At 44.9% G+C, this 14,526-nt stretch overlaps 1 protein-coding gene across 1 annotated transcript in view; it reads right to left on the minus strand.

Moving 5' to 3' along the window:
* The window catches only part of HEPHL1 (hephaestin like 1), a gene marked incomplete at both ends in the record, with an annotated part of 57,325 nt that overhangs the window by 37,579 nt on the left and 5,220 nt on the right, over positions 1-14,526 (minus strand). Inside the window, 3 exons of the mRNA XM_080930531.1 lie at positions 702-881; positions 992-1,204; positions 6,181-6,425. Coding sequence (XP_080786657.1) covers positions 702-881; positions 992-1,204; positions 6,181-6,425 — 638 coding nt within the window. The remainder of the gene's footprint in view (positions 1-701; positions 882-991; positions 1,205-6,180; positions 6,426-14,526) is intronic.

Consider the following 14,526-nt stretch of genomic DNA (forward strand, 5'->3'; position numbering starts at 1 on the left):
GGTTAACACAAATGTCCCAGCACAGAGGATAGGCAGTCAGGAGTGCCGTGTGTATCTGGCAGTGGGTGAACAGCGAGGGAGGGAGAGCCCCTCTGCTCTGGGAGTGTGGTCATTGGTAGGTTGCCCACGACCCAGTAGGTGGCCATGCCATGCTCATATAGGAAGCATTAATCGAACCCAGTAAGTTAAAAATAGACAAATTTTAAAAAGAACATATGAGGTTGGGACAGAAATATGGAGATCCTATGACCAAGATACACTATGTACATGTGTAAACGTTTTCAAAGAATAAGCCAAAATGTTATCTTTGGGCTAGAGAAGCGTTCAGTATTTCGGAGCACTTGCTGTTCTTGAAGACCAGATTTGATTCCCAGCACCCACAACTGTGGCGCACTCTGGTTCCAGGGAATCCAATGCCACCTTCTGGTCTCTCGGGCACACACTTTAACCGTCTTCCCAAAGCGTCATTTCCCCTCTGTGTTCTGTACCACCGTCTCCTCAGTCCTACTCAATCCAGCTGGTGTGTATGGCCTTTCCTTTCTTTCACAGACTATTGGGATCCAGAGTGTGTTGTGTCCTGTATCAAATCACTGTCGTCTAAGCCCACACATCTTGCAAAATGAGGTCTAGGGTTTCCATGTGTCTTGCTTCCCCGAAGTACTCATGCAGAAAGCCTGCTAGGCGCCATGGTACACACTCACCATGCATCTTGTTGCTCCTCTGGAAAACAGCATCACTTTTGTCAACAGAATGCGGATTAGTACAGAATTGCCTGATGTTGTCATCCAGGTACCAGCTCTGGTTCTCATCCACAAGAGTGAACATGATAACAAACTCTCGGTCCACATCAGTCCTCGCCCCTGAGTACCTGTTCAGTACACCTTTAAGAAACATCAGGAGCATAGAGAAAAAGCAATTAGTGGTAAACTAAACCTTAGGGGGCAGGCTCCTCTCCTGCCAGCAGCGTTCGGTGGGGGTAGGGACTGCCTACCTTCCTTACACACCAGCAGGGGTCCAATAAGCCCTGAGCAGATATCCTTAGGGGCATCAATGTGTGAGTGGTACACCCAAGTCAGGCAGTTGGCATCTGCTGGAGCAGGTGCATATTCTTCTCTCACCGGCCAGACATAGGTGTAGTTTTTGCCAGGGGGGACCATGTCATCATCCTTGTTCTTTCCAGATGTCCCATCTGGGTATAAGGCTCCTTTTAGCCAAAAGAAAAGGAGAGATGATTAAAACCCAGTGAGTTTATGCTACCGTGGAGAGGGTAGAGCTTTGAAATCAAACATAAATGAATTGAAATGCATTTGCTGTAGAACTTGAGGTGAGGCCCACTGAATTCTTAGTAACTGGGTTACTTTGGTAAAGCGGGAAGGCTGAGATCTACCCTACAAAGACAGGAGAGCTCAGCGAGTAAATGAACACAGGGTGCTTCTCCCAGAAACAGTCTTCCTAATAAAGATGCTGGTGACTCTGCCATACCAGTCTGAAGGGCTTCAGTTCTCACTGGTCATTGTCTTAAGATGGAACAGAGTAGGAACTGCTTGGGGGCATAGTACAGACTCATTTCATCTGAGAAGGGAGGCTTGGGGTTTCTCCCAGCTTCCAGAGATATTACCACCCTGTGAGAAAGACTGGGATAGGTATTAGGGACACAAGGACTGCTGGAGACTAAGGCAAAGCAGTGAGAAGAATGTAATTTGGAATCAAAATACCCGGGCAGAGACCTAGGAGGGTTAAGTGCACAGTAGGTAAGGCATGTAATCACACGGTAGGTAAGGTGTGTAATCAATCACACAGCAGATAAGGTATGGAAGGTCACCCTGTGCTACATTGTATCACTAAGATTCCTGCATAGAATTTTTTAGTTTAGAAACAGTCAGTGCAGGAATAGTGTGACAATGTGTGCAGAAGGCAAGTGACCAATCAGGACACAGTATCATCATCAGATGATGGTGGATCAGCTTTACAATGAGATGGATTTAAGGGGCTCCGGGAATTTCAGGTCTTCCCCTGAAAGGGACTTTCCCTATTACTGTAAAGCACAGAGGACTATTATGGACAGAGAATGAGACGGACATGCCCCAGGTCCACTACCATCACCCCTGTGTCCAACTGTTCATCCATCGACCATGAACTGGATATAGAGCACACACTAATGAATGGGGTTCTTATGAAAAGTCAAATTCAAATAAGATGGCAACCCTAAAGAGAAATATGGCCCAAATATAATGTTATTTTCGTAACTAATTTTACCACAAAGTGTAGGATATGAGAAGAAAGCAATAGTTAAACCTACTGTATATCAAAGTTCTTCATCCTGAGGACGGAAGCCAGGACCTCAAGAATGCTAGGCAAGTGCTCAACCACTGAGCTACAGCCTCAGATAGATGATGTCTGTCCTTCAGCAAAACCAGTCCAGGACACACCAATATCTACTTCATAAGGCAACACTTCCTACGTAGGAGAGTGAGGTATGAAATAATGCGTGTCTGACTTTCTATCAAATTACTGAGGACAGAGTCTATAGGAGTCTATAGGCCTCTTTGATACTTATTCACTCCACTAAATTTCTTTTTGATTCCAACTTTCAGCAACTATATGGCACATAATACTTAAAGACAAAAGCCAGAAGTATCTGTTGATAAAGTCAGAGGAATTTTCCATAAAAAAGAAAGATATAAATTTATTACTTAGACCCTGTCAGAAATAAGGTCATATTTGGGTTATACTGTCGGATAGAGGCTCAGTGTATATTATGGTAATGTGCAGACTGGGCAGGCACCTCTCTAAACAAAGAGAAAAGCAAACAGCATGAAAAAGATCACAGTCCAGACCTGTTAATGTGTTTTGGACTGTCCAGTTTTCAGTAGAGAAGTGTTAAACGGCTTGCAGCAACCCACACCTCTCTGCAGCACGGGCTTGGTTACAATGTTTCCGGCCCGGTCATATGGCTGTAGAAGGTACTGCAGGGGCTTCTGGGTAGAACTGTTCTTGGGCCTCTGTTTCTAATCCTAATGGCGGCACTGAGGAGATCCTGCTGGAAACCAGTATGAAGCTGGAGGGAATAATTGCTGTAGCTCTTGCCGTAGCTCTTGCTGTGATAGCCACCTGGTTCCCACACACCACAGGAGACTAGCGAGGTCCCTAGGTGGCTACACTTGTCCTTGAACTTGGTGAGATGAAGAAACCAACAGTATAAATGGTGTGAAGTAACCCTTATACCATCATTTAGACAATATCCCAGACTGATACGATTTTCCTTGCATATTAGATATAAATACCACAAGTGTAATTAATATCCAGGTGATGGTATGTGTAGCGTTTTGGAAGTTATTTCTAACCTTAATTCAGTTAAAACACTGTGTGCCAAAGAAATAAATAACATCGGTATTAAAACCACCACACTGAGGCTGGAGGATGGCTCAGCAGTTGAGAGCACTGGGTGCTCTTCCCAAGCACCTAGATTCAGTTCCCAGCACTGACACGGTGGCTTACAACTGCCTGTAATTTCAGTTCCAAGGAATCTATCGCCCTCTTCCAGCCTTTGTTAGCACCAGGTAAGCATAGAGTACACGGACGTACATGCTGGCAAAACATCCATATGCAAAATAAAGTAATAAATACAGTTCTAAATGTGCTATATTAAGGGATTTTTCTAAAAGGAGCATTTTGTCTTTATAGTCAACATCACATTCAAGAAAGTATTACATGTTTAATTTAAATGCATCAGGGTTTCTTCAAAAGACCGTTTGGCCATGTGAATTGTTGAGGGATAAGTAGAAAGGCTCCTACAAACTTCACTCTACTGTTCTTGCTTTTGCACAGACTCCAACCCAGCTGTCTGTCATCACCTGGGCCAGCTGTCATCACCTGGGCCAGCTGTCATCACCTGGGACATCTGTCTGTCATCACCTGGGTCAGCTGTTCGTCATCACCTGGGTTATCTGGTTTGCTGTAGATCTTAACTCTGTGTCCCCCTGCTATTCATGATTGATTTGGGGATGCCCTTGAAATCAGCTTTAATGAAGGCAAATCTACTTTACTGAACTGGAAACAGAAGAATTTAACATTTTTCCAGTCCTTCTGAAGTACTGGGTCAAAAGCAAAGTGCCCAGAGCCTTTAGAGTATCCATGCCCAATGTCTTTCACACCCAGCTTCTTATATTTCTACTCTCTAGCACCTATCCTTATCCTTCCTATAGCATGATTTAGTTTTTAATGGGGCATAGTTGAGGTCTATTCAAAAGTTTAGCACAAATTTAGGCACTGGAGAATAGTTCACAGACAAGCACTCAAGAGAAAGAATGAAGTGTATGGTTGTGTGCTGCCTCTTTGAAGTTGTACATATCAAAGTCCACAATGACACCACAAGAAAACAAACTATATGCAAACTATATAGACATGAAAATTGTTACCAAAGTATTAGCAGATCAAACCCATCAATATTTATACATTTAAGGCATTTAGCATTTCATGACCAAATAAGATTTACTCTCATGATAGCAAAGTTGCAAATTAATTAATGCAACATGTAAATGGATTCAAGGACAAATATCACAGTCACCTCAAAAGAAGCAGAAATGCATCTAATGACATCCAGGACTCCCATGAAAAACTCTCAGCCACCTAGGAACAGAAGACTTCTTCCTTAGTTCAATAAAAGATCACTAAGGAAAGCCCACAGTGAGCATCATGTGTAATTAAAAGGAAAACCAACTGCTTTCTTTCAAAAACGGAGAACAAGACAAGAATGTCCACTTTTGACACTACTGTTATTAACTATTAGCCTGAAGTTTTCTAGTTTAATACATAAAATAAGGGTTAAATCCTCTTTATTCATGATGGTGCTACATTCTCAAATTACAGGGAACCTACTGTTTACTAATGAACAAGTTCACCCAGTCAGGAAGACACAAGACCAATGTACAGCATCAACTCTGGCTTAAATGCCAAGGTTCTAGGATCACAGGTGTACACCATCTTTATGAGATGCTAGAAATCAAACATTTCTGAGTGTGCACCAGGCAGACTTCTGTTAACTGAGCTGTGTTGTATGGTATGGCATATGTGACGTCCAGTGTTCATTGTCAACTTGATAGCAGTTAGGGAGATATGTTTGTGGAAATCTCTATGAGAACCTGTCTTAACTGTGACTGAAGTACTTAAAGGTTGGGTGGCACCATCTCATGGTGAGCCTGAAATGCCCCATAATGTCAAAGGCTTGTTCTCCTGAGGAAAGGTGATGTTGCTCTGCTGAAGCTAAGAGGTAGAGTCTAAAGGAAGGTCTTTAGGTCACAGAGGGGACAGTAAACCCAGTTCTTTCCTCCTGTCTCCTTTTTCCCTCTCACCATGAAGCAAATGATTTTAACAGGCCACCCATTCCAAACCAGGGTGTGCAGCCTCCCTGTGGGCCCAACAGCTGCAGGGCCAATAGATATAACTGAATCTCCCAAACCAGGAGCCAAAATAAATCGTTTCTTTCTTTTTAGGGGTTGATTCATCTTCATTACCATGGTATTTGTTACCATGATGAAAACCTAAGAGAGTGACAAAAATATATACTTCCTGGAAAATCTTCATATCAAAAGTCTAGCACAAAACTGCTTCATTACTTAAATCAACAAGCAATCAAGAGGCTCTTGAGGGTCGAGAAGAAAGAGAAATGTGCACAAAGGAAGCCCCAGAAACAGCAGTGGGGACAGGCGACACTGAGATAGCCATCCCGTAGCCCAGGCTGGGACTGTGGAGAGGAGCAAGCTGCCTTCAGCCAGTGTTTCCCTGACACTCCTAAAGGGTATATAGAAAAGACATTCCAGCTTGGGAAAGTCTGCAACCATAAAGAAGAAAAATGAAGTCCTCCTCTGGTATGTGTAAGGCTTTGAGTTCAGACCTCAGTACCACATAAAACCAGGAGTGATGGTATACACTTGTAATCCCAGCACTTGGGAGCAGGGGCAACAGGTCCAGAAGTTCAAGGTCAGCCTCAGCTACTTGAGAGCCTGCCTCAAAAAGAGAGGGCGGCGGGATAAAGAAGAGAAGAAAGAGGAATGGGAGAGAGCACAGAGGGAGAGTGTGAGTGAGCTTTAGGACAAGTGTGCTCTCTGACCCTGACAATGTCAGCAAGTTATCTGTGTGACCAAACAGAAACAAGAGCCAGTGACAGAGAGGGGGAATCACCTTCTGAATCCTTGTTGTAGAAAACACCATGAGGGTGCAAAGAGAAAGGTCTGGAGGCAAAGTTCTTCAGGTGGATAACAATCACGTCGCCCACTTCTGCCCTCAGGATGGGACCCAGAAACCCCAGCCAGGGGGGCTTGGGGATCTCAGTGGAGTACCTCCCATCTGTGAAGTGTCTATAAACCGCCTTCTTGTAGATGCCACCTATCCTGTTGGGCCCTCGCTCCAGAAATAAGGTCGCAAGCCTGAAAGCAAGAAGAAAAACATTTTCAATTGCAATTCAAGGAAAAACCCATACAGCTTGTCCTTCAAGGGTCATCAAATGCTTGTTAGCGTTTCTAATTTGGTTTTCACCACACACCAAAATTACTTTTAATTTGACAATGTGGAAAGGGCAAGTCAGCAGGCATGGGTGGTACTCACAGCCAAACTGTAAGAAGAGCAAAGCTCTCTGAAGTCACACTGACCCCTTACAGGCCACAGGATCTCCATCCAATCTGTGAGTTTGTGTGCATGCATGTGTGCATGTGTGCACATGTGTGTAGTGTGTGTGCATATGATGGTGTGAGTGTGTGTGGTACATGTATGCATACCTGTGCATGTGTGTGCTTGTGTGAAGTGCATGTGTGTGTGCTTGTGTGAAGTGCATATGTGTGTGTGCTTGTGTGAAGTGCATGTGTGTGTGCTTGTGTGAAGTGCATGTGTGTGTGCTTGTCTTCTTTTTAAAAAATGCTATAATTTCCAAGTTCATTTTGTGTTCTTCTGTACTCCTGGGTGTGGGAGCATCCACTGGAACATGGCTGACTACCAGAAGCCACAACTTTAAAGAAAATCTTTCTCCCACTCCCTCAGCAGCCACTAACCATGTGCTTCAGTTGCAGGTGAAGGCTCATATTTCATGCTAGAATTGTAACTGTCTTGATCGTGTGCATGCCTTACACAGGCAACTGGCTTGATTGTGTGCAAGCCTTATACAAGCAACCACAGCTGCTGTGAGGTCACAGTCAGCACTTTTGTCATACCTAGAAGACACAGTTAAACGCTGGTCCTCCAAACTCATGCTCTCACAGTCTTTCTATCCCTCTCCTACATGATCTTCCCAAGCTGTGTGAATGTGTGTGTGCATGAGTGTGTGCATGTGTGTATATGCATGTGTGCATGTGCCTGTGTATAGGTACCTGTGTGCATCTGTTTGTGCATCTGTCTGTGTGCATGCATATATGTGTGTGAATGAGTGTGTATGTGTGTAAGGGGATGACATAGATATCCTGTTTATGCCAACACTTGCTCTCTGCATTTTGACCACTTGTGAGTTTCTCCATTAACCACTAGCATTGTACAATAGAGCTTCTTTTATGAGGTCTGACAGCTCAGGCAAAACTTTTTTAGAAATATGGATGGTTCAAAGAAGACACATGCCTATGAGGAAAGAAAGGAAACATAGGAAGATACCCACAAGCTGTGGAAAAAGCAAGCATTTGGGAGGGAGAGGTGTGAAGGACAGATGGGAAGTGGGTTTCATGCTGGGTACAGGGCTGACAAGCTGAGTCCATGTGGCTACATGTGTGCCTTTGGGTGGTGGATGATGAAGAACATCAGTTTCAGTTTGAAGAACTTCCACTTTCCCTGGGAAGCAGTGGTGACGCCCGGGGTGCACACACACTCCACACAGAGTAATGAGGTTTTAAGGACTCTTATGGCTGTGGTATGGAAACTTTAGAGGAGTCAGGCAAGGGAAAGAACACAATTTGGGGAAGGAGAAAGGAAGGAAGGAGAAAAGAGAGATACCAAAATTCTAGGACTAGATTCAACAGAGCCCTCGGGACTATTAAATGTTAGCACAGCATGGACTAGCTGCGCGTCCCCAGCAGTCTTGATTCTAAACACTGACTTTGCCACCTTACAGGTGTCTCAGAGTGATGACACCATAGGCCAACATGTCAAGTAGCCAGGAACTCATCCTCTGGTGGGCAGAGGATGGGAACCTTCCAGAAGGCAGAAGCATTCAGACAGACCAAGAAGACATGAATGAAGTCAAAGACCCAGAGGCTCACTCTGGGCGGCTAAAATCTCCCCACAGAAAGCCAGCCCTCATTTCCTTCTCTGCCTGGTTTCCTTTCTCTCTGCTCCAAGTTCTCATCTTCTTCATGCTCTTGGAACACAGCACTTGTCTGTGTGAAACTTCCCCTACAGGCTGGTGTGCCTAGACATTCAGTCCCCCACAAGCTTGTGTGCCTGGACCTTCAGTCTCCAGATGGTGGCGCTATTTGGAGACTGATGAACCTCTTGAATGTGGGGCTTATCTAGCAGACACTGGACCTTGAGGATCAGGATTGTTTTCTGGCTCAGCCAGGTCCTGCCTTTATCTCTTCCCTGTACTAATGGAAAGTATCCCTTAGATGGTAAGTCCAAATAATTTGTCCTTCTCTATTCTGTTTTTTTTTTTATAGTTTGTTTGTTTCTTTGTTTGTTTGGTTGGTTGGTTGGCTGGTTGTTGGTTGGCTGGTTATTTGATTGTTTGGTTGGTTTGTTTGCTTTGTTTTTCTGTGTCTAATTTTCCAAGTATCTTTCAGAGTCAGTTCAAATTTTTCCCTTTTTAGAAAACTAGACATATATGTTTTATTTTATGTGAGAGTATGTTGTCTGCATGTATGTATGTAGACCACATGCATGTTTGGTGCCCACCGAGGCCAGGAAAGGACACCAGATACCTGGAACTGGAGCTATGGATGGTTGTGAACTACCATGTGAGTACTGGGAATCCAACCCAGGTCCTCTGCAAGAGCAACAATGCTCTTAGCCACTGAGCCATGACGCCAGCCCCGGATTCTTTCTCTCTATACTTGGTGTTCTGTGAAGAACCAGTAACAGCACTTTACAAAATGTGCTCTGTCCTTGGCTGGTGTGCTTATCAAACACAAACAACTTTTCTATTCCTAACTCCCTCTAATTTTCTAAAGCCCAATTTTCTATGGCAAACTCCCTGGAGGCATTGCTGCTTGCTTTGAAACCTAAACTGGCAAACAAAGCCCCTCTGAATTGCCCATAAACTGGCAAGTTAGGGTGGGGGGTGTGTTGTAAGCTACATTTGCTGAAGAATGTGGGTTGTCATTCTTGAGTTGAAGTATCCTCCAGATATTTAAGAATGGCAGGCTTTTTTTTTTTTTTTTTTTTTTTGTCTTTTGCTTCATCTCTGGTAGTTAACTGCTTAAAAAAGGAATCAAGGCTGAGGTGGGTCTCATGGGAGAATGAGGGAGGTCACACAGCTGTCTGCTCTGGAGTTGGTCTTTGCCTGTGCTCAGGCCAGACAGGAGCCAGCATCATGCTTCAGGATCTAGGGTGGCTTGTCTACACGTGAATGACGTACTGCCTGGCGCACAGTAGGGTTGTTCTCCTGGCACGCTATGTCTAGGGAAGACACCTTCCTTGTCCATTTACTAGGTGTCCCTGCTAATCAAATGACACAGGCATCATACCCAGCACCAGGGTACAGTGTGTGGCCATCATACCTCAGAAATACAACACATGCTTTTATTGGCTTTAGTTTTCTGGGTTTGCCTGTTAATGCCTGAGGGCCTCTTACAGCCACCTTGCCTTTCTTTCAGTAACAAACAGTAGCAAGTTCAAAGCAAAAGCATCTTCGCAGAGTATAGCATGACACTAAAGGCAAGCTAAAGCAAAGGGTCAGTAAGATGGTTAGCAGGAAAAGGCAACACCAAGCCTGAAGGCTAAGGCTTGATCCCTGGAACACACGTGGTAGAAATGCAGAACTGATCCCCACACGTTATCTTCTGACCTTCGGATTAATACTGTCCCAAAAATATACCACATGTACACATGAAGATAATATTTGGAAATGACTTTGAAGGAAGAGGGAATTCCAGATTGCAAAACTTCTCCAGGCTGAGGATTGTTCAGAGCTGATAAAAAGTCTTTTGTTAGTTTCCTATGATGGAGTTAGGTCAGGGAGACCCCAAGGGTTATATCCTTATAATAACAGATAGCCACTAAGACTGACTCCAGGGAAGAGCGGTCTGTGGACCTCAGAGTAAGTTCCATTGGCTTAGTTGAAGGGAGGTTGAGTGTTTCCACCACCTCCCTGTCTTCTCTGCTCAGTGGTCAGCCTCGCCTTCAAGTGAGAGCTGAACACACAGCTTTGCAGATATCAGTTGGTTGAGCCCCAAATCACTCATCTGCCCAGGCACTGCCTCACCATTCTTCCCTGGGCACTTGGATGTGCCAACCCTGCCCAACCTTGATGCTAACTACGCCAGGCAGGAACGCTGCCGTGATGGCATGAGCGATGGAACCTTCATGAGAAAGTGGAGCCTGACCAACAAAGAATAAGTATCCCAGAAGCCATAGGACCAAAACCCAGAGGCGGCAACCTGGGTTTAGCTTCCAAGGTACACAGAACCAGAAAGGTGGGCATCTTGTTTGAAAAGTACAGAGTGACTGTAACAGAGAAAGTCTCGAAGACAGACATGCTCCTCAGCGAGCGCTGTGTGAGAGGGTGACAAATCCGTACCACATGATGGGGTGTGTGTGTGTGTGTGTGTGTGTGTGTGTGTGTATCAGTGTTATATTGTCACCAAAATACCAACATTTCAGACTAAAATATGAAATATAACACATCTGCTTGAGTGTTTTAGGAATTTACATGTGAGAACATGCAAAGGAAGCAGCTAAAAGTCACTGGGTGCCTGACAGAGACCATGGGCAAGGGTGGGGGATGGGATAGCTTATCCACTATACTATGGGGGTGTTTATTCTGTACATATAAACTCACTTTTACTGTTAAAAAATACCATAAAATATCAAACACTCTACTTAGAATAGAGAGTCTAGGCTGTATGGCTACACCCTAGGGTTGGTACAGTCTAAACGACAAAGGAACCTTGAATTCTCATGGCCAATCTTTGGATTTGTGAACACAAACTGTAAATGTACTTAAAGCATTGTTTTTGTGGTGTGTGGTTTTGTTTTCTTCTTAGGGATGGGGAGAACTTCTGTTAAGCATCAAGTCAGCAGAGCCCCTAATTGATCATCTGAGAGGAACGAATGAATCACCCACGAGCTACCAAGCTCCAGTGTGGGCAGAGTTGTCTGATAACAATTGACAGACACTGGGTCACACAACAGGGCAGTGACACCCTGTGCTATGCCTCTGCGCTCGGACTGATGGGTAAGAGGTTGTGCAACGGTCCTGGCCACTCCAGCAGGCTTTATTGGAGGATCCTCCACACTTCTCCACACACAGGAGATCATGTGGACTGAGCAGGCATGCTCACACACTACTGTTTCTACAAGGTACTGACCCAAACCCCAAATCTCGCCAGAGTCTTCCCCATCACCCTCTGGATCAACCCATCAAACAAAAGGGGACAGAGCACAGAGGGAAGAAAGGGTGGCCAACTTCCCACGGCAGGGCAGCATGTCACCTGGCTCACCCCTGAGTGACACTGTGACTGGTTTTGCATGTGCTTAGACAGGTGTCAGTCTTGTCCCTCAATGTCTGACCATGGTTGGGGTTTCTGTAGCAGATGTTCTCTGATGTCAACAGGCACTGCCTCATTGACATCGCTAAGGACCTTTGTCTCATTTTAGGGCCACTGAATCAGACTTCCTGGCAAATTAATCGCTTCCATATTGTCCACACTCTTATCAAATCATTCTTTGGGTAGAACCTTCCTGAGCTTGCCTGTCTGCCTCCTGGTGAAAAGGGCCTAGTCCTGCACTAATTTGGAACGCCAAGCTCCCAGCACACCGGGTGTCAGCAGAAGAGGCACAAAGCATTTCTGGGTCAATGCATGTGTCGCTGTAAGACCCTCTGTTCCTCTGCTGACAGCAGGGCTTCTGTGAGGAGTGACAGCTCACGATCAAAGCAGCCAGGAAGTCCATGTTCTGAGACAACGGCTGTCCCTGGAGCCCATGGCTCTCTGTGAACAAGCCCTTGAAATGTGAAGGCTGTCACTGACCTTGTAACCTGGTTGGTGGTGAATACATGGTTCCAGTGTGTGGCCAGAGTTACAGATCATTCCTGTTGTTGTCCTTGTTATACAACAAAATCTGTAGTGACCTGTTTTTTGCTTGGTTTTGTTTGGGCTGTTTGTTTTGTGAGACAAGGTCTCCAGGCTGGCTTTGAACTCAGATCCACCTGACCCTGCTGCCTGACTTGTAGTAAACAATTTGATTGAAAAATACTGAAAATTAAAAACAAATAAGACCATATCAAAAAAAGAATAAATTTTAAAATAGTATTTTTTAAAAAGACATTCAAAACAGCGGGGGAGGAAAGAAAAGAAAGCAAGATGCTCTGAGCAAGATTTTGTTTGAGCATCTACACAGCAAACATCTGTGAGTATCCAGTGTATGCAGAAGTCATAGGACAAAAGCCCTTCTGCTGTGAATTCTAGAAGGCAATCCTTCCCAAGAAGCAGAGGCTCATGGGAATGGAACACAGGAACAGCTGCTGACTCAGAGAGAGGTATCGGGTTCTCCTGTGAAGACACCCACTGTAGGCCAGAGGTCCCCTCACTAGCAGCTGTGTAAAAGCCAAGGAGGGGAATTCTGCCATTGCTGTGACTGAGGAGCCACCCTGAGGGAAACTGTGCCCTTCAGAGAGAGTGAGATTAGCAGTGGTCAGAAACTTCCAGCTGTGCTGAGGTAGGCATCTGGGCTACAGTCTAAGAGTTTATGGTTCACAAACTGTGTGCACCCCACCAGAACTTCATCCTCTGCACACTTGGGGTTCATTTTTCCACCTCTTGACTGGGAACCTACACCCTGGAAAATGGCAATGCCATGTTTTTGAGCTCGATGCCAGTTGTGCCCTACAGAGGCACAGCGATAGAGGCGTGTGGACACGGGCAAAGATGAGTGGCATGCTAGTGTCAGCAGAACATGTGACCAGGGCAGATGTGAAGCTCTTATAGTAACAAAAATGAAAACAGGACCATATCAGGACAACCAGCACTGGGCAGATTGGAGGGTGGAGGCAGATTCCACATTAAAACTCAGAAGCCACGCCTTCCCTAATTAGATGGGTAATTGTTAAAAGCTATCTGGGTAATGTGCTCTCATATAATTCCTTCATTATGAGTCCTGTAATTCCACCTGAAGCTTGGGTCCTACTTTGTCTTATTTGAATTTCACAGAAGCCCCTTGGAGTACACAGAACTTGTGTTTTAAAAATTCCTCAGAGAGATGGCTCAGTGGTAAGAGCACTGACTGCTCTTCCGGAGGTTCTGAGTTCAATTCCCAGTAACATAGCTCACAACCATCTGTAATGGGATCCAATGCCCTGTTCTGGTGTGTCTGGGGACAACTGCAGTGTACTTGTATACATTAAATAATTCTTTTAAAACAAACAAAAAAAATTCCACAACACTTTGTGACCAAGTGTGTCTAGTACAACATAGCTCATGCAGCGCTTTCTTAGATGAAATAGATAGGCAGTCACTTCAGTCTTCTCTTTCCTAATCTCTAGAAGTCCTTGAGATAAAAGAGTGGTACCATTCCTTATGAAAATGGAGGTCTAGGTTGTAGAGATTGGTCTCAGGCTAAGGAACGCTAGACACCTTCAAGAGTCCAAGAGACAAGGAACACTGTCCCTTAGGACCCACAAATAGTGTGGCTTTTATTTCATACTTGTAACCTCCAGAACTGGGAGAAAATGACTAACTGGTCTTTGAATTCACTTCATTTGTAGCCCTTTGGTCGCAGGCATGGGGAACCAATCTACCTCAAGTTTTGTCAGGTCCACTTCTCTGAAGAGGAAAATGAAGTCACACTGGGGAAAGTCTACCTGTGCTTACTGGTCCTCTCGCCAAGAATGGGGTGGACCTCTGTATGACATACAAAACTCAGAGTACAGGAAGGATGTTGAGACCCATAGCTGCCACACTATGTGCTTTAGATCACAGGGGCCCTGCTATGGAGGCAGGAAGAGGGCAAAGGGACTAGGAAGATGCCCCTGACTGCTGGAGTAGAGGAGACAGGAGCTTTCAGATTCTCATAGTGTCAATGGCTCCCCCATTTTCTTCATGACAGAGTTGAATTCCATGTAGAAGCACATACTAAATGGCATTATTTTCCAGTCTCCTCTGAGTATCCACTGAGGTATATTAGTTCACTGGGATTTCTTCATTTTTCTTTGTACTGGAGATAGAAATTGGGGTCTCGAACGCAGGGAAGCACCCTACCACTGAGCTACACTCCCACGTGGTTGGGTGAGCTCTCTGTGACAGGCCTTTCAAGGCCGATGCGGCATGAATACTCTGAAGGAGCAAGCCTCCTGTTAAGGATAGCTGGGCCAAAAATACAGATCGTCCCTACAATCCCCAT

This window comes from Micromys minutus (genome assembly GCF_963924665.1).
Source record: "Micromys minutus genome assembly, chromosome: 16".
In the NCBI taxonomy this organism is placed as follows: Eukaryota; Metazoa; Chordata; class Mammalia; order Rodentia; family Muridae; genus Micromys; species Micromys minutus.